Source organism: Ciona robusta, chromosome 5, assembly GCF_009617815.1.
Source record: "Ciona robusta chromosome 5, ASM961781v2".
Lineage (NCBI taxonomy): Eukaryota > Metazoa > Chordata > Ascidiacea > Phlebobranchia > Cionidae > Ciona > Ciona robusta.
In genome coordinates this window covers 3,833,824-3,851,452 of record NC_143239.1, presented here as the reverse complement: position 1 = coordinate 3,851,452, position 17,629 = coordinate 3,833,824, and the positions used below count along the sequence as shown (strand labels likewise).

Sequence of the window (17,629 nt, the reverse complement as noted above, 5' to 3'; positions counted from 1 at the left end):
ACCTAATCGCAGAATGTCAATGTACAAATATATCAATAAATACAGCATTGGGTGTTTTGATTTTACGAACAGAGAGTTACATGTTGTAAAGTCTAGATACAGTCGTGTCTGAAAATGCTCAGGCCACTTTTAAAATGTTGCGTTTGTGGAAGACCAAGTGTAATCCTTCAAGTAAGTAACGACTAACGTACACAACGTTATGTGTTAATATATGGCGTGGGAAACTTTCCATGAGTTGCCTATTTAAGATGCAAACCTTTACCAATTGAAGACCTGAGAGCAAACATCCCATAACTGTATTGTATACACTAACGGGGATAGTGGTTCCTACTGCATATGTGGTAAATTTCAGGAGACAGCATATGTTATACAATACTAAAGCAACCTGTTTAATAATAAATTTTACTTTCAGATTGCAAATTACAGACCACCACCCCTTCATGAAGTAGTTGCAAAACGTATAGAAAAACACCAGAAACTTGGAAAATATTTTGAAGATAATAAAACCTATGTGGATGAAACTTCATATTTTAAACCAAATCTTACAGAAAAAGATAAATTTCGATTAAAGAGAAGAACATGGGCAAAGTAACGTGTTAAATATTTTAATATAATCAAAATTAAAATTTAGCATTCAAATTTGACACAGGCATATTATGCTGTGTTTGTCTTCAAATTTATTGGTGTCCAACAAAAAATAACAAGAGTTGAAAAAATGTCTTCTTAGATTGGGATCTGCATCCAATATTGATCCCGCATCACTCTTCCCGAGCAAAGAGGAAGTTGAAGCAGAGATGAGAGCAGAGGAGGAATGGTGGCCCACACTTAATCAAATGAAAGACAATTTGAGAATTCAAAAAGAGAAAAAAGAAGCAAAAAGTTTGGAGAGGTATTTCATAATAGTCATTAAAGTGATATTGCTTTTGGCACATTTTACTGTTGTCTATTCATAATAATTTGTAATAGAGGCATAAGTGCTACACATTAGTTATCAATTAATAAACTAAGTTAGATGTATTTTATGATATAAAATGTACATGTTATAATTCATCTTAATAATTATATGAGTCTGTATTGTAATTGCTTTAAGACTTAGTAAATGTTTTAAAAGTAAAATTGCATAGTAAGTTATATCAATCTCTTTTACAGAATATTAAGGAAATTGACTAAAATAAATAACTAAAAAAGCCCATTCGTTCAAATGCATTATTAGTCTAAAGTAAATGCTGAAATAAAATTTAATTTTTAGATCAAAAAAGATTGCTCAAAACATGGCAAAGATGCCAATGTGGATCAAACAGTTCCAAGAAGAACAAGTGGCCACAAGAAAGAAGGAGCAGGAGATGGAAAAACAGAGAGTAATTCGACTTCAAAAAGTTCAAGAAAAATTTGGTTTCGAAATTTCAAGGAGGCATCCCCAGTTTGTGGAGTATATGGATAATCAAAAGATTCAAGAAAAAAGTAAAAAGAAACAACAAATAAAATCTCAAAAACAATCTGAGAAGAAGGTTTAATATCATATGGATGAGATTGTGGGTTAAACTATGGCAAGGCAAAAACACTCTTAAGTTTGTACTTTAGAAAATACTAAATAAAATAATAAAATCATTGTTTTACTGTGCTTTTACATATAGTATCGGTCAATAGTTACAGATAGAAAAAGTTTGAGAAGTAATAGAGTACTACGAATGAAAACGCTTGCCTATTAATTATACAGAATAGCGCCAGGAGGACAGTGATTTAGATAAGAACATTATGACGACAAACATATTTGCACGCTCAGTAAAACTATATAATACTAAGTACACACTTGATTTTGTGGATAAAAGAATTCTACACCGAATAATGGCATTAAAATTTACCAAGACATTTCAAGATTGCCGTTTAGATTTTTAAAAAAGTTAAACCTTTTTACGAAGACTAAACTGCAGTTTCATCTGGTTTGGGTGGAAATAGAAACAGGTTTAGCAGTGAACCAATTACCATAAATATGGCAGAAATTGCAAACGCCCATTTCACGTCTCCGGAACTATCGACGACAAACCCTATAACAATAAAATTTTAATTGAGAACGCGCGCTTCATTATATAAACTAGGTATATAGTTATAACCCCTATATTTTCCGTTCGTAGGCTATGATAGCACGCGATTGCTCTGTATCACTGTTTTTACTCTAGATATCTCTTGACCTACATAAGCAACGGTAGTTTGCATTTACCTATTAAAGGAACTGCTCCAGAACCGACTACAGATGACACGAATCCAACAATTCCAATGCCCCATTCAAGGTCGCGTTCGCCCACAATTCCTGCAACTACCGGAACGTAGAAAGTATGGGAAACACTCGAGAAAAAACTCATAACTGAGCAATTTACAGCGAGAAGTGCATAACCCTTAATGAACCACGCTACTCCAATCATGAGGCCAGCTATGAATTCAGTGATCACGATGACCCAAATGATGCTCACTTTTTTCCAGTCACCGATAACCCCGAAGATGATGCGGGATATCATGGTCACTAAGCTGTAAATAGATAAAAGGAACGTCGCCTCCAGTTCTCCGGTTCCAAGAACGTCGGTGGCAAAAGATATCACAAACGACAGGTACCCCTTAAGCCCAGAGTAGACCAGCACCAACACGAAAGACGCCAGCCATAGCTTAGGTTTACTAACTACGCGACAAAGAACCTCCGCAGTCGGATTTTTCTTTTTGGGATCGGCAGTAATGTCACTTTTTAGGTAAATAGGCCGAACCAAAGCAGCAGCCACAGCACAATTTAAAGATAACCCGCCGAGTAAAAGCAAAGCCCCTCTCCAGCCATAAAAATCTACCAGAATTTGAATTAGCGGAGCCAAAGCTAAAGTTCCCAAACCAGATCCTGTCTGTGATAATCCGAGAGCGACCATACGACGTTTAACGAAATATCTTGGAATTACAGTGAAGGAGAGAACGGATAAGTTGCCAGTTACGAAGCCTGTGGAACGTATGCTACTATTAATCTTCTTATTATATACTGGAGTCTCCTGTCGCGCTATAGGACATCTAAATTTTTTGGTGTTCGGTAAATTAGCTATATTTTCAAGTTAACTAAAACGTAACAAAACAAAACTGTATTTTTTTTTAAGTCGAAACAGGTTCAGTTTTTAAAGGAGTAGTTAGAATTATACCAGATCCGTCCAGATGTAGTTTATACTCCGATAACGTTCATACCTGGAACAAATCCTGTGAAAATATAAATAATCTCCGGTGCTCCAGCAAGCGAGGATAAACAAATTGACAGCGCACCAAAAATAGAAAGACAGAATGCGGTTTTTCGATCTCCGAATTTCGTTGTAAAAATCGGCAAGGTGAGGTCTATAGAAATATATCATTTTAAAATTAAAACCACAGAGTGTAGAAAATGCATATATGATTTAAAATATAGGGTAAATATCATTTAAATGTGGTTACTATTTGTTGCAGAGCGGAAGTACAAATTTGCTGACACACTGTTATTTTAAAACCTTTTCGTAAGACCGTCGGCAAATAATTACAGGAAAAACCATGAGGGTACTAGAAACTTACAGCCACAAGATTTCCCGAACTCGAACGCTCCAGTCAGCCAAGTTGCCTGGCCCAACGTGACACCAAACTCTCGAACAATAGATTGATAAAGAACGGGAAAAGCAACCGCAGGTCCATAAGTCAGGGCACACCATATAAAGACAGCAACCACTATAAACCAGCCCCAACCGCCTTCAGGCGGATCAACCGGTTCTTTTCTACTTCGAGACATGTTTTTCATTTGACTTAATATAGCGACATTTCGACTAAAACACAATGAGTTTTTAGCTGGTCGGATTACAAGAGAATTGTGGATCCATTGCAGGGTGGGAGAAGATGGGACACCTTTAGCACATAATATCTAAATATCCTAATTGTGCTTTAGACAATTAACAACGGTCTATGGGAGTCGCGAGAATACAGGTTTGTTATTCTTTAAATGTTCTCTGTTTACTACCAAAAGGAACGAGAAAATAGAACGAAACGGTAATCCATCTTCTCCCACCCTACTATATAACTAATGGTTGGTCACGCGTGACTAATTATGTCTGCTCGCTGCAATTGACAATTTGTACGACCAGAGTACACTAACTGCGTATTGCACTGTTGCCTTTTTACTATACTGCTGCAACCACTTTTTGTTGACCATCCTACCGCTACATATGCAGTAAACCTTTCGGCTTGTTTTAAATGCATTTTATTACTTCACTGCCCGTACTCGCCTTTTTAGTCTGGTTAATGATTTATTGTCGAAAGCTAGGCACAGCAAAATCATGTATATCCTTGTTATTTTTACCTTAACACAAATTACCTGTTATAAGCATATGCAAAAGCTAAGAATTATTGCGGCTTTAATAGCAATCAAACGATTAGTCATGTCTCAGTCTACGCATTCTGTATTAATCTGATTACATTGATTAAGCTTTTAGTATATGCGATTCGGGTCATGGTTAACCTATTTAACAATGCGAACGATTCGCCTCACATTCTAAAACTGTTTAGCATTTTACCATTGCCAACTTTAGCCGAACTATTTCTGGGAACTGTTTAGTTAAGGTGTGACACCACGAATGCAAAAGGCCTTCTGGGAATCTGATCCTTCTTACAGTAAACTGTCTGAGTTGCAAAGAACTACAAACAAAGCTGTTGAAAGCTCCGCCGAATAGTCCCACGCAACCGTAATTATTGTCCAAATAGGCAGACACGCAACTCTTGAGCTGTTGCACGTAAATAGACCACGTTCGGTGAACCATATAAAAACCACAACCCTATAAAACAAAGCAGGAAAATTCCTCTTCTTCATACTTAAATTTTGGTCGACAGAAAACAAAAACAACTCGCTTTTTAGGACTTCCCTAAAATATGTTGGAATAATTAAATATTCTAACGTGAAACCCTGTTGCCACTGAAGCAACTGGTAGGAGTTATAGCATTTTTTGGGGATCCTCGCATGTGTTGTTGATTCCGTCGCGGAATAGAAGCATTGGATTCCTGAACATATGTTAGTTATTAACGTTACGGTATAGAAATGGCAGGATTTGGTGATGAAATATTCAACGTATTTGACGAAGAAAGTGACGAGAAGTCAAAATCACCAAGAAAGTAAGTGTATATTAAAGAAATTCACGTATTTTAACATATTAAATAGATTTTACAACCCATTAACGTTTAAAGAATCGTTTCAAATAAAAATTTGTCCTAAAAAGTATAAAAAATTGAATTTATATCGTTTTTTTTTAAATATATATTTACCTTACATTAAAGATCAACTGCAAAGAGGCCCAAAATATCTGATGACTCTAAAAAACTTCCCGAAAAGAAGCAAAAATGTGAAGAGGAAGAAGATGAGACTAAAATCCTTGATGAAACAGAGAAATTGAGTGAACTACCGCCTCCACCAAAAGATGAAGTAGAAGACTTTTCCAGGTATATATATATTTATTTTCGGAGAAAATGTAATTTAATAGTCTTAATTAGTAAAGAATAGATTTTAAACAATCTTAATTACTTAAAAAATGTATTTTAAAGTGTTTGAATTTAAGATTTTATTGAATTGGTTGTATCAAATACGTCTGATTCTGTATACGAAGGGATACACAGTCTTTTTAAAACATAATTATGTAACTTTTTGTGTTATTGTTTAATCTAATTTCCTCGAATAAAGCATTAAATCTATCACCAGCCTTTTGGAAGCATTGCCAAAAGTTGAAACGAAATCTATGGAGTCGTTAATCACCGGATGCACACATGAAGTTGCGTTTCAATCTGGATCAGATGTCCCTCGCTTGCTACCAAAAGCTGCAGAGCCAGCCAAGGAGTATAAGTTTATTCTGGATCCTTTCCAACAGGAGGCTTTATTGTGTCTTGATAACAATCAGTCTGTTCTTGTATCTGCTCATACCTCTGCTGGGAAAACAGTAGTAGCTGAGTAAGTATTTGTGAAATTTGTTAAAATGCGGTTTGGGGCTTGATGTTGCTACCTTTGTAGGCAAATGTTTTTCGTAGGCAGGACACTTTGAAATTGCTTAAACCCAGCGGTTCCTTATGGGTTGTCTGAATTGTCAGCCATACATTTACACTGTCATTTGCAGTTTGGCATGTCATGCTAGAAGAAATATGTTACATTCATGTAAATATTATTCAATATCCAATATATATATATATATGTTCCCTTTTGTAAGGTTTAAGGGTACAGCCGATATGCGTACATCAGTGCATAGGTACTCCAAATTCCAAAGCAGAGATGTAATCCAAATATATCTTTGCCCTCAAATTTGTATCCAAAGTACTGCCTGAAAATATGTGATAATTAACATGTATCTTAAAAAGTATCGGAAAAAAAGTATTTATAACAGGCATGAAAGCTTGTTATCGGCATTAACAGTTAAAAATAACCAATTCCCTTTTCCAGATATGCCATTGCAATGTGCCTACGTGACAAGCAACGTGTTATATATACAACTCCAATCAAAGCTCTTAGTAATCAAAAGTACAGAGACCTCTATGAGGAATTTTCAGATGTTGGTTTGATGACTGGGGATGTTACCATTAATCCAACAGCATCTTGCCTTGTTATGACCACAGAGGTATTTTATTTAAACATTTCAGCTGTCCGGTTGTCCTATTATAGTTTCTTAGTTTAAAATACTGATATTATTTTACATTACCTACTAAAATAAAGGACTCAAATTTTGATAGAAAAGATTGTGAATTTGGCAATACATTGATTAAAATAAAAATTAGAGTATAAGTATTGTTATTGTTAAAATATATATATATATATTATATATCACATAGTAGGGAGGGGAAGATGGAACACTTTTTCATTCTATCTTTTGTCCCATTAGGTAGTAAACAAAGAACATTCAAAGAATTATAAAACATAGCATCACAACTCCTATCGACCATTGGTAATTGTTTAAAACATGAGTGGGGTATTATATGCTAAAGGTGTCCCGTTTTCCCCCACTCTACTATCTGATATGGAAGTTTGACCTTTAAAATTATTATTTTTATTTTTTTAAGATTTTGCGGAGTATGTTATACCGTGGATCAGAAGTTATGCGGGAGGTTGCGTGGGTGGTATTTGACGAGATCCATTATATGAGGAACAAGGAAAGAGGAGTAGTTTGGGAGGAGACTATCATCCTCCTTCCAGATAATGTTCGTTATGTTTTCCTCTCTGCCACGATTCCGAACGCTCGGCAGTTCGCATCATGGATTTGTCACCTTCATAAACAGCCATGCCATGTGGTGTATACTGACTACCGACCGGTGCCACTTCAACATTACATCTTCCCTGCTGGGGGGGACGGACTTCATCTGGTTGTGGATGATAATGTAAGGATTATTTTTTGGGTGTTTGCACTATTAAAAGGTTGTTATTGTCTTTAGGTTGTTTTTTTGACACTCAATTTTTGGTTCTTGGTGAAAAGAATGTGTAAATAAAAAAAGGAATATTTTGTTAGGTTTGCATAGTAAAGGGTGTTTATAGGCTGTTTGATTCATTAAAAAGTTCATCTAGTTATGTGTATGGAGTTGTACTTTGTACACAATAAATGTAATTATTCTATAAGTTTAGTGAAAACAGATTTAAACTCTTTGTTTATGAGTTAAAAATACTAAAAATGACAGTTACAAATTGCACTAAAAAAATCATAAAAAAATGAGTAACAAATTTTCAAATTACAGGGTGATTTTCGAGAGGATAATTTCAACACAGCAATGGCGGTGTTACGTGATGCAGGAGATAATGCTAAAAGTGATTTTAACAGACGAGGAAAGCAGGGTGGACAACGTGTAAGTTGAATATATAATAAATTACATAAGTTTAGTTGTTTACATAGGTTTTTAAAATCTTCAATATAAACATGACAGCCCATTTAAAAAATATAAAAAAAAAATTTTAATCTTTGTTTAAAGACATGAAAAAAAAGCTTTTTAAGGTATGAATAAAAATTTAAAAAAATTAAGTTTAAAGTAAAAAAATGTTTTTTAAACCGAAACGTAATGAAATGAAAGTCCTATCCTACATATCTTTGTTTTATGCACTTTAAAACAGTTTTCCAATGGTTTTAGGCACAAATAATGTACAATACAGTAGTATAGGCGTATTTATTCATGTAGCTGAAAGATATATCTTATTAATTAAATTTCTTATTAATTATGCAGGGCAAGAGCGGTTGTATTCAAATAGTTGAACTTATCATGGAAAGAAAATTTCTTCCGGCAATTGTTTTTTCATTCAGTAAAAAGGAATGTGAATTCTATGCAAACCAAGTACAAAAACTCAAGTTCAATTCAAGTAACTTCATATTCCGATTGTTATATTGCATGATTCTATTTCTAAGAATCAGTTTTAATTTTTTTATGTATCTGTATAACCACATTGCATATACTATATATGCCAAAAAATTGATTTTTTTTTTAAATAGCAGGTAGTTTAGTTTTATGTATAATCTAAAACTAGCATATTGTGTTTAATAGATAACATTGTTTTACTTTTGGTTAACTAACAGTTTGCTTCACTGTGAGATGGGAACTAGGTGTATAAAAAGACACATAAAAAATTGTATATTAGCACTTTCGGTAATTGTAATGGTAACTGTGATGTCATAAAGCCTGTATCGCAGCTGAGGAGCGAAAATTAGTTCAAGAAGTTTTCGACAACGCAATGGACTCACTTTCGGAGGAAGATCGCCGGCTCCCTCAAGTGGAGGCTTGTTTACCCTTCGTGTTGAACGGAATCGGAATCCATCATGGTGGACTTCTTCCTATTATTAAGGAAACAATTGAGATTCTGTTTTCAGAAGGATTGATAAAGGTAGGAAATTTTAATTGAAATTAATTTTTGCATATAGATAGGTTTGTTAGTGAGACAAATGGTAGAAAACAATGAGATTTTTTAAATTCTTCTTAAAAGCATAATTTTTTCTGAATTTTTTTTAAAGATTTTAGTTTAGGTAAACGTTTTATAATTTTTTTTGTTGCAGGTTCTCTTTGCCACGGAAACATTTTCAATGGGTGTTAACATGCCAGCTCACACTGTTGTTTTTACAAGTATACGAAAGTTTGATGGCAAAGACTTCAGATGGGTGCGTTATGCCATTTTTCAAATGTTTTTTTTTTTTATTAATTCGCGCAATTTTGCAAAACTTTTGCATTTTTAAGAAATTGCGTAAAAACCTTAAATTTTTACATTTTTGTTATTTTTTTTAATTTTGCATTTTACCATGTTTTATTCAGATTACTGGTGGGGAGTATATACAGATGAGTGGAAGAGCAGGGAGGAGAGGAATGGATGAGAACGGCCTCGTAATCATGATGGTTGATGAAAAATTATCACCTAGTGTTGGGAAGGCATTAGTAAAGGTATTTACAAATTACAATTATTCTCATATATCATGCAAACATGCTTGTACCATCATTTTAAAAGCACACCATATTTAAAAAAAAAAATGTATGAAAGTTTAACAATAAAGCATAGCAGGAGATCTGAAATTTAATTCTAAATTATCCCTTAGCGTGTGGAAATCACTACAATCATAAGCATTCATTTTTTCAATTCTATAAGTGATATTGTACAGCAAGGGACAGAATCTTGTATTTGGGCTAAGCATTCATAATACATATTAAATCCAAGGCTTGTCGCTATTGTTGTGGGCATATGTGTCTTTGGGCAAGACACTTAACGGGAATTTCTCCAACCCAGTGGTCACTAATGGGTTGTCGAAATTATCACCCATACATAAAAAATAATCTCCCACAAAGTAATATACATTGTAACTCGTAAGCTGGCACTGGGTGTCTGAAAACCCAGGTTATAACGACTGTCGTTTTCCAGCCACGCGAGGATAAAGTAAGTTACAAATTACATTCATAAATCAAATTCTACATATTAATTTTTATGCAATATCCTAAAGATTTGTTTTTTCCCCAGGGTTCCCCTGACCCACTTGATTCAGCCTTCCGTCTAACATATAATATGGTTCTTAACTTGCTCCGTGTGGAAGAAATCAACCCAGAATATATGCTGGAAAAATCTTTCTATCAATTTCAACATTACACTGCAATACCTGAGATGTTGGAAAGTAAGCCAAGAGTTTTAAATCAAATTTGTCAGCAGTAAAAACTTTTAAACAATGTTTTATGTGACTATGTTTTATATAACATTAGTTGTTAAGTGATTAAATTAAACTTACCAATTTTTGTAGCCTTTTTTGACTGTGTTTCATAAACCAAACTTTTAAAAATGAAAAAATCTAAAAATATCCTTCTTGTCTTTGATAAAGAATCTGCATGAAAAAAATTCTAAATTGGTTAATTTGTTATCAATAAAAAAACTTGAATATTTTATACCTATTACATACTGCATTTCAATAACTTCCATTTGCTTGTTATTCTAGATGTGTCCAAGTTAGAAACAGAATATTCTGAAATGAAGATCAAAAATGAAGAAGAGTCGATGACATATTACCGCATTCGGCAGCAACTAAACAAACTCGCATCACAACTGGAAGAGTTTGTTCATCTTCCCAAATTTTGTCTCCCGTTTCTACAACCTGGTAGGCTTGTAAAAGTAAGTTTTAAGCATTAAGTGAAACAACAATTTGTATTAACTTTTATTTTTTATTGAAACAACACTTTGTCTAAGTTTTCACTTTTGTTATTAATAAAACAATTTGTATAAGTTGTCTTTTTTTATTGATACAACAATTTGTATAAAATTTTTTGGTTTTATATAACAGATAGGAAACTGTAGGTTGCTCAAGCAAAAAATATATTTTGTTGGGGTAGTGGGCAATTTGGGGAAAATCTCATAGCCCCGGGCATGCCTCGTCGAAAAACCTCACCCATATAGAATAAAAAACATTGATTAGGCAGATAGGCTTTTGTAAGTGCATGCAGCATAGTTTATACCCAAATATATATGGTTTTATTTGAAGGTATATGTCTTGAAGTAGGGACTGGATTGATATTATTTATTAGTATTCCAGTATTAACCTAACATTGAACAGGTTCGTAATGGTGAGCATGAATTTGGATGGGGTGTGGTCGTCAACTTTCAAAAAAAGCAACCAAAGTCGAGCGGTCCCATGCGTGGTGGTGATGAACCACAACCTGAATATGTTGTGGATGTGTTACTTAACTGTGACAAGGAAGGGTTACATTCAGTCGCTGTGAGGTTGCCACGGCCAGCGAAAGACTCCTTGAAAAGTGAAATGGCCGTAGTCCCGATAATGCTGCCCTTAATAAAAGCCCTTAGTTCTGTGAGACTGTTTCTTCCTAAAGACCTCAGACCGTTGGATAATAGACAATCACTGCTTCGCGCATTGGAGGTAATTTGAAATCTATGTAACATTATGGGTAATGGGACAGGTGTGTGTGTATGATAAGTACATGTGTATAACTGAACCGTTGGCATAAGGTATACAACATATCACAATATATGTATTGAGTAATACAGGGTAGTGAGTCAACTGTGGTCTAAATCTTGGATCTCATGGCGTGTCATGCTGTAAGGCCTCATGCACATAGAATAAATTAATAAATTTAAAAAAAGTAGCTGTTAAACCCAATATCAGCTTCCAGTCCATTAAAAACAATTTCTATCTCTTTTGGTTCTCTTGTTTGCAACAGGTTTCTCTTTTCAACATTTTTTTTTTTTTTTACACCAGATTTTTTTAACCTGAGTTAAGAGAGATTTCATTGCAAACAATTTCTCTCTTTTTTTGAGTTAGCTTTCAAATTTTTTTAACAGGAAGTAAAAAAGAGATTCCCGGATGGGATTCCTCTGCTCGATCCAGTTGAGGACATGTCAATCAAAGATGATCGATTGAAATCAATTGTAAAGAAGACGGAAGCTTTTGAGAGAAGAATGTATAAACATCCTCTTCATACAAGATCAGATGTCACTCAAGTTTATCAGCTTTGCGAGAATAAAACAAAAGTGAGTGATATTTTCCATGTTGTTTTGAATTGTATGTCATAAATAATGTCACACCTATAGCTTTGTAGTTTTTTAGCTTAATTTTGTAGGGTACAGTTTCTTTGGCTGTGTTTTATCCTCATGTGGTAAAAACGGTGTTTTATAATATTTTGTGTAATAGTCATGTCACAGTGTACAACAAGGTCTTACAAAATGACAAAACACAAAAGGTTGACATAATGTGCTTGATGGGCATAAAACTGCTATAAAATAATTCTCTACTGTACTTATGGCCAGATGCTGTACGTTTTTCTTTAAGTAAAGATCATAGTCTAGATACCGGACTTTCAGGAATAAATCGGTTATTTTTTGTTCCAGTTGGCGAATAAAGTAAAAGAAGCAAAACGAGCGTTGAAAAAAGCGCGCACCATATTACAAATGGATGAATTAAAATGTCGGAAACGTGTTTTACGAAGACTTGGTTACGCTACTATGTCCGATGTTATTGAAACAAAAGGTGAGTGCATACTTTTATTTACAAATTTTCAGAAACATTTCTGTAAATGATTATAAAAGATGGCTTCCAATATGCAGAAGACTTATAAAAGTATTTTTAAATGATCAAATTTGCAAAATTGGTAGAATTTACTTGCTTTACCCAAAAAAATATTCAATTGTGAGAGCAGTATAATATTAAACATCCAGAATGGCACACAATTGCTTAATATATACATAATGATAAAAACGTGTCAAAAAGAATCATAATTCATATTTTCCATAGGCCGAGTTGCTTGCGAGATAAGTGCAGCCGATGAATTGTTGTTAACAGAGTTAATTTTCAACGGAGTATTCAACAATCTTACCCCTGCCCAGTGCGCTGCTTTGCTCTGTTGTTTTGTATTTGATGAAAAGGTGAGCTGATTATGCAGTACTTTGTGAGGAATTGTAGTAATTGACAATAAAGCCTATGGCCTAATAAAGAGAGTATAAAGCATGCCAGATATGCCTATAGTAATTTACATTTATTTCTACTTGGAACAAGTTATACTGCATAACAGATACTTGGCTTTAAACTGAAGTTAGAATATAGCACACCTGCCATAAAGCAGTAGTAATTATTAATTAACATACTAAACAATCAACTTTCCAGTCGAAAAGCATTCCAAAACTCAGTGAAGAACTCGCCACTCCGTTACGACAACTACATGAAACTGCACGAAAAATTGCAAAGGTGAATAAAACAAACTTCTCTATTATTATGGAACTATATAGCATTAAAAAGTTCTTAGGCTCATGTGATTACTATACCTGTCAAAACTATTCACATGTTTGATATGTATAGTAGGGTGAGGGAAGCTGGGACACCTTTTTCTCTCTATTTTCTCGTCTCATTTGGCAGTAAACAATGAACATTTGAAGAATTATAAAACCGTGTCATCATGAAGAAGATGACGGTACACCTTTAACATATTATTTCCAAATATCCTGAATAGGTGTCATATCTTCCCCCACAGTACTATGTATTTTCTGTAACTATTCTTCTTGTTTTCATGCAGATTTTCTGAACTAACATTATATGTCCAGGTTTCTAATGAATCAAAACTTGTTCTTGATGAAGAAGAATATGTTCAAAAGTTTAAAACAATGTTGATGGATGTTGTCCATTCATGGTGCAATGGATCATCATTCGCAAAGATCGCAGAAATGACCGACGTTTTTGAAGGTAATTTAACTCTGACTAAAATTGTTGTGTGTCATGTATTTGTAGTACATTTTTTTTCCAGCCGAAAACTGCCAAAATACATTTTTTTTCTTCTTTTCTTTAGCCAAAATACCATGTTGTTTTTTTAATAAGCCCTTTTTAATATAATAAATAATACTAAATCGTTTTTATTTAAAATGAATCCATAATCTGATTTTACAAATATGATTTATTGGTGTCTATAAAAACTCATGCTTTGCAGGAAGCATCATAAGATGCATGAGAAGGTTGGAGGAATTGCTCCGAGAGATGTGTCACGCTGCCAAAGCCATCGGTAACACTCATCTTGAGAACAAATTTTCCGAAGGAATTCAACTTATAAAGCGTGACATCATTTTCGCAGCCAGCTTGTATTTATAAAAAATTTCTAAATAAAGATCCCTTCTTGTTTACGACAGCCATTTCATTTGAGAGGTTTGAGTCCAAGTTTCGCTCTGAGCTCGTTCGCCTCCTGGATTTCTATATCAACTTCACTCTTTGCCTTCTTACTATGTTTACTACTTTTCTTCTTTGACCTGCTCAACGTTTTACAATACAATTAGTGAAGTAGTAACTATGTGTAATAATAAACTAATGTCAGCTAAACGTATCAAAATAGATAGGTTTCAGCCCTCCAAGATTAAAAAATACCCACCGTGATTTACCTTGACCTGCTCAACGTCAACGTTTTACAATACCTAGTGAAGTAGTAACCATGTGTGATAAGGAACTACATATTAGATAATATACCTGAGATAGTTTTTAGACCTCTAGCAAAACAAATTTTCGTAAATAAAAATACCGACCGTGATTCATGATCTTTATCTTTATGTGATCGGTGTGGTGACCTCTGTCTTTCACGATCTCTATCACGTTCACGCTCTCGTGATCGGTGTCTTCGTGGTGGAGTTCGACTGATATAATGTTTTAGAAAAAAAAAAAATTTTCATCTAAATATGAATTTGAGCATTGATTTGCTGATTAATACATATTTAGAATAGGAGCAACAAAAATCAAACCTAAAATACTTTCTTCAAACCTATGTAACATGTTATAACAAAACCAGATTGTGAAGTTCAAAATTAACAAACCAAATTAAAATATCCTAAAAATTATAAGCAGGTACAAGGCGTAAAAACAGAACACCTGTGTTGGTGTTATACTAACTGTAGTTGCCCCGCCTGCTACAAGTGAGATTTATTCACCATACAGACACCTCACCTTCTACGACGGCGACGAGGTGATCTGCTTCTTGACCGACGATGTTTAGGTGACGGACTACGACGGTGTCTATCTCTGTGACTACAATTGAACGAAATATATATAAAGTCATCTTCAGTAATATCCTGTTACGAGGCATGTCAGAGGACATAAGATTTTGACCAGAGTTTGCATATTAACCTAGTCTACATCACAAATTAAACAATATACTGACCCTAATAGTGATAATAGCTATTAGACGTTGTGGTTTACCTCGGTGATGGACTTCTTCGTCTATGAATCGGAGCTCGCTCCCTGATCTCAAGAGGAGGACCTTCATCATCATCGTCACTTGACTCTCCAAGATCATCCAGGTCATCATCCAACGCAGAGATGCGAGGATCAATCTGCTCCAGCTCCTCTAAGATTTGTCTCTTCTGATATTTGAAATACAACAACTATTAAAACATACGTTAAAAATTATTTAAAGATATGATCTTGGTGTAACAAGCAGGCCATCATACACTTTAGCAATCTTTGAATAACGAAGTAATTCAAAATGTTCATACATTTAAAAGTAAATAAAACTAAGCAAAATGCCTGTCACTTTTGCTAAATGAAAATACAAAACATAATAAAAATGACAACTTAATTAATTAAACAGCGAAAAGACAGAATGACGGTCATTAAAACCTGATATATAGAAAGGGGCTTTGGTTAAAAAACGTGCTTCTAAAACCCACTATAAAGTCAATGCACATTAAGTTCAGTTGCAAATGAATGAATGAATGAATAATTCTTACTTTATCCTCGCCTGGTTGGAAAAAGACAGTCGTTATCACACGGGTTTATCACCTCGTGCCAGCTTCCGAGTTACCAAGTTTGTTACTTTGTGGGTAATTATTATTATTTTTTTTTGTTTTTTTTCTTCTTTTTTTATGTATGGCTGATAATTTGGACAACCCATTAGTGACCACTGGGTTGGAGCAATTGTCGTTAAGTGTCTTTCTCAAGGACACATACGCCCACAATGGTACCGACGAGCCTTGAACTCATTACCTAATGGTTACAGGCAGGCGTGCTAACCACTACGCCACGGCGCCGGACAAATACAGGCACCAGTGTTGTAACAGTATTATATAAAAGTGAATTTCAGTTACCTGTATTCTTGGTAATATAACGTCACATGATCTTTCTTCACGAAGAAGTTCATCAATAAATTCATCCATGTGAGTGATCACGAAATCTGAATTAAGTTTTTACCTCAGATTCCTAATGTTTGGCAAGCATATAATAGATAAAGCGGGCTCAAGGTGTGTGAAATAGAACACCCATTTAACGACTGCCATTTTCTCGACACGGGAGAAAAAATAAGTTTCACTCAATCAAGTTCTATTATTTCATCATTACAAGAAGAAATATATATATATTTTTGAATTCAGATCTACACAAATCCATTACTTACTTCCTTCCCGCTTTTGAAATTTGATTTTACGAAAATCATTGAGCAGTGGTTCCAGGTATTTATAGCAATCTAGAGATGTTCCAGTGATGCGCATGTAGAAAGCACCGAGACAACGTACATATCTGTGCAAATAATATGTAAGCTTACAAAAAAATTCGATTTCATAATAAAAGAAAGGAAAACCATATAGCAGGGTGGAGTGAAATGAAAAATGTTTTTATTCTCTTTTCTCCTAAAATTTGGTAGAAACAAAGAGATTATTATAGCCAAAGCCCCTCTGGAATACAGTTGATGTTAATAACACGACCAGGAAATGGGATTTAAGTGCTAACAGTATTCCACTTTACTCCACAGTACTATATCTACAAGGAGATGTAAAATATAAAAAAATAAAATAAAATATATTTTGTACGCAATATGTATACTCACTTAAAATCTTCATTTCTAATAAACTCCACAATAATATCCTTATCCGGTTGAATTTGTAACATTTTCAGTATCAAGCACAGAAATGGGCACGGTTTGATGTTTCCACTGTAGACTCCACCAATGTATTTTAAATCCATGGCTTTGTCTACCAATAACTCGGCTGGAAATAACAAAAACAATTTGTAAATACAGCCTTGGAATATGTAGTATTGCTAGATGTAGCGACCACGCTTATTTTCTTCCAAATAAATTTAAATATGTTTTTACCTGTAAGCCTATTATAACAACTATTGTTTTTTGCTACATCCTGCCTTTTCGCTTAAAATATTTTTTAATCTATGCTACTATAATCGAGAGACAAATACCGGTACTGTTATTCTTATTGAAGCTGTTTGATAAACTTAGTAATATTAATACATTTTGAAAAGTATGTATGGTTACTTATCGTAATTACAAATTAACATTACAATCATATATGATAAACAAAAAGGACCAATTTACATTAATTTTTAAGTACCTGTAAGTGCAAAACATTGTTCTTTCCAATACCGACTGTCGTATATTCGTGAGCGGATGATTTTCTCAATAAGATATTGTGGATTCGTTCCTTTAACAGTATGCGCATCTTTTACCGTCCTATTCGCCATGTTTATACTTAAAACATTGGTATAACGACAACAAGCGGTTACAGCAAAACCATGAAGACAGACAGACAAATGTAAAATCAACAGAAGTAAAACTCGAATTGCGGAAAACGCGGAAGGTGCTAAAATGCGGAGTGTTTAAAAGGTTAATTTCTGTAAAATGCACATGAATCAAATAT

The 17,629-nt window shown here is 34.1% G+C and overlaps 4 protein-coding genes across 5 annotated transcripts; 2 read left to right on the top strand and 2 right to left on the bottom strand.

Annotated features, from left to right (window-relative positions):
* The first annotated feature begins 3 nt into the window (after window positions 1–3).
* On the top strand, window positions 4–1,621 carry LOC149735727 (large ribosomal subunit protein mL64-like). Its single transcript, XM_089877963.1, has 4 exons — window positions 4–171; window positions 413–588; window positions 728–889; window positions 1,250–1,621. The coding sequence occupies exons 1-4, from the start codon at window positions 115–117 to the stop codon at window positions 1,512–1,514; spliced, it is 660 nt and encodes a 219-aa protein (XP_089734089.1). The 5' UTR covers window positions 4–114; the 3' UTR covers window positions 1,515–1,621.
* Window positions 1,221–4,719, bottom strand: LOC149735726 (monocarboxylate transporter 13-like). Its single transcript, XM_089877933.1, has 4 exons — window positions 3,565–4,719; window positions 3,211–3,354; window positions 2,219–2,974; window positions 1,221–2,045 (listed from the first exon to the last, which is right to left on the bottom strand). The coding sequence occupies exons 1-4, from the start codon at window positions 3,782–3,784 to the stop codon at window positions 1,921–1,923; spliced, it is 1,245 nt and encodes a 414-aa protein (XP_089734059.1). The 5' UTR covers window positions 3,785–4,719; the 3' UTR covers window positions 1,221–1,920.
* Window positions 4,720–4,918: 199 nt separating this feature from the next.
* On the top strand, window positions 4,919–14,348 carry LOC149735725 (exosome RNA helicase MTR4-like). The gene is made up of 19 exons (XM_089877906.1): window positions 4,919–5,145; window positions 5,308–5,469; window positions 5,726–5,971; window positions 6,455–6,629; window positions 7,069–7,383; window positions 7,735–7,842; window positions 8,215–8,347; window positions 8,676–8,866; window positions 9,036–9,137; window positions 9,289–9,414; window positions 9,983–10,133; window positions 10,449–10,621; window positions 11,061–11,381; window positions 11,804–11,992; window positions 12,350–12,488; window positions 12,753–12,883; window positions 13,122–13,202; window positions 13,556–13,694; window positions 13,936–14,348. The coding sequence occupies exons 1-19, from the start codon at window positions 5,072–5,074 to the stop codon at window positions 14,091–14,093; spliced, it is 3,114 nt and encodes a 1,037-aa protein (XP_089734032.1). The 5' UTR covers window positions 4,919–5,071; the 3' UTR covers window positions 14,094–14,348.
* On the bottom strand, window positions 13,885–17,553 carry LOC149735724 (pre-mRNA-splicing factor 38A-like). Of its 2 annotated transcripts, none has more exons than XM_089877943.1 (8): window positions 17,324–17,553; window positions 16,807–16,966; window positions 16,378–16,499; window positions 16,073–16,158; window positions 15,186–15,370; window positions 14,934–15,014; window positions 14,519–14,626; window positions 13,885–14,248 (listed from the first exon to the last, which is right to left on the bottom strand). In XM_089877943.1, the coding sequence occupies exons 1-8, from the start codon at window positions 17,451–17,453 to the stop codon at window positions 14,137–14,139; spliced, it is 984 nt and encodes a 327-aa protein (XP_089734069.1). In that variant the 5' UTR covers window positions 17,454–17,553; the 3' UTR covers window positions 13,885–14,136. The 2 variants fall into 2 exon arrangements, with proteins under 2 accessions (XP_089734069.1, XP_089734070.1); XM_089877944.1 differs by having other exon boundaries at window positions 15,186–15,349; window positions 17,324–17,548.
* Window positions 17,554–17,629: the final 76 nt, after the last annotated feature.

Bases quoted from the DNA above. Each gene is read 5' to 3' on its own strand.
- LOC149735727 (XM_089877963.1), top strand. From the start codon at position 115: ATGCTCAGGCCACTTTTAAAATGTTGCGTTTGTGGAAGACCAAGTGTA. The intron at 172-412 runs GTAAGTAACGAC...TTTTACTTTCAG, and splicing joins GACCAAGTGTAATCCTTCAA to ATTGCAAATTACAGACCACC. The intron at 589-727 runs GTAACGTGTTAA...ATGTCTTCTTAG, and splicing joins AAGAGAAGAACATGGGCAAA to ATTGGGATCTGCATCCAATA.
- LOC149735726 (XM_089877933.1), bottom strand. From the start codon at position 3,784: ATGAAAAACATGTCTCGAAGTAGAAAAGAACCGGTTGATCCGCCTGAA. The intron at 3,355-3,564 runs GTAAGTTTCTAG...ATATTTCTATAG, and splicing joins GTTCGGGAAATCTTGTGGCT to ACCTCACCTTGCCGATTTTT. The intron at 2,046-2,218 runs GTAAATGCAAAC...TTATTGTTATAG, and splicing joins TGGAGCAGTTCCTTTAATAG to GGTTTGTCGTCGATAGTTCC.
- LOC149735725 (XM_089877906.1), top strand. From the start codon at position 5,072: ATGGCAGGATTTGGTGATGAAATATTCAACGTATTTGACGAAGAAAGT. The intron at 7,843-8,214 runs GTAAGTTGAATA...TTAATTATGCAG, and splicing joins GAAAGCAGGGTGGACAACGT to GGCAAGAGCGGTTGTATTCA. The intron at 9,415-9,982 runs GTATTTACAAAT...TTTTTTCCCCAG, and splicing joins TTGGGAAGGCATTAGTAAAG to GGTTCCCCTGACCCACTTGA.
- LOC149735724 (XM_089877943.1), bottom strand. From the start codon at position 17,453: ATGGCGAATAGGACGGTAAAAGATGCGCATACTGTTAAAGGAACGAAT. The intron at 16,967-17,323 runs GTACTTAAAAAT...TGTTATTTCCAG, and splicing joins ACAATGTTTTGCACTTACAG to CCGAGTTATTGGTAGACAAA. The intron at 15,371-16,072 runs GTAACTGAAATT...ATGTTTTAATAG, and splicing joins TTATATTACCAAGAATACAG to TTGTTGTATTTCAAATATCA.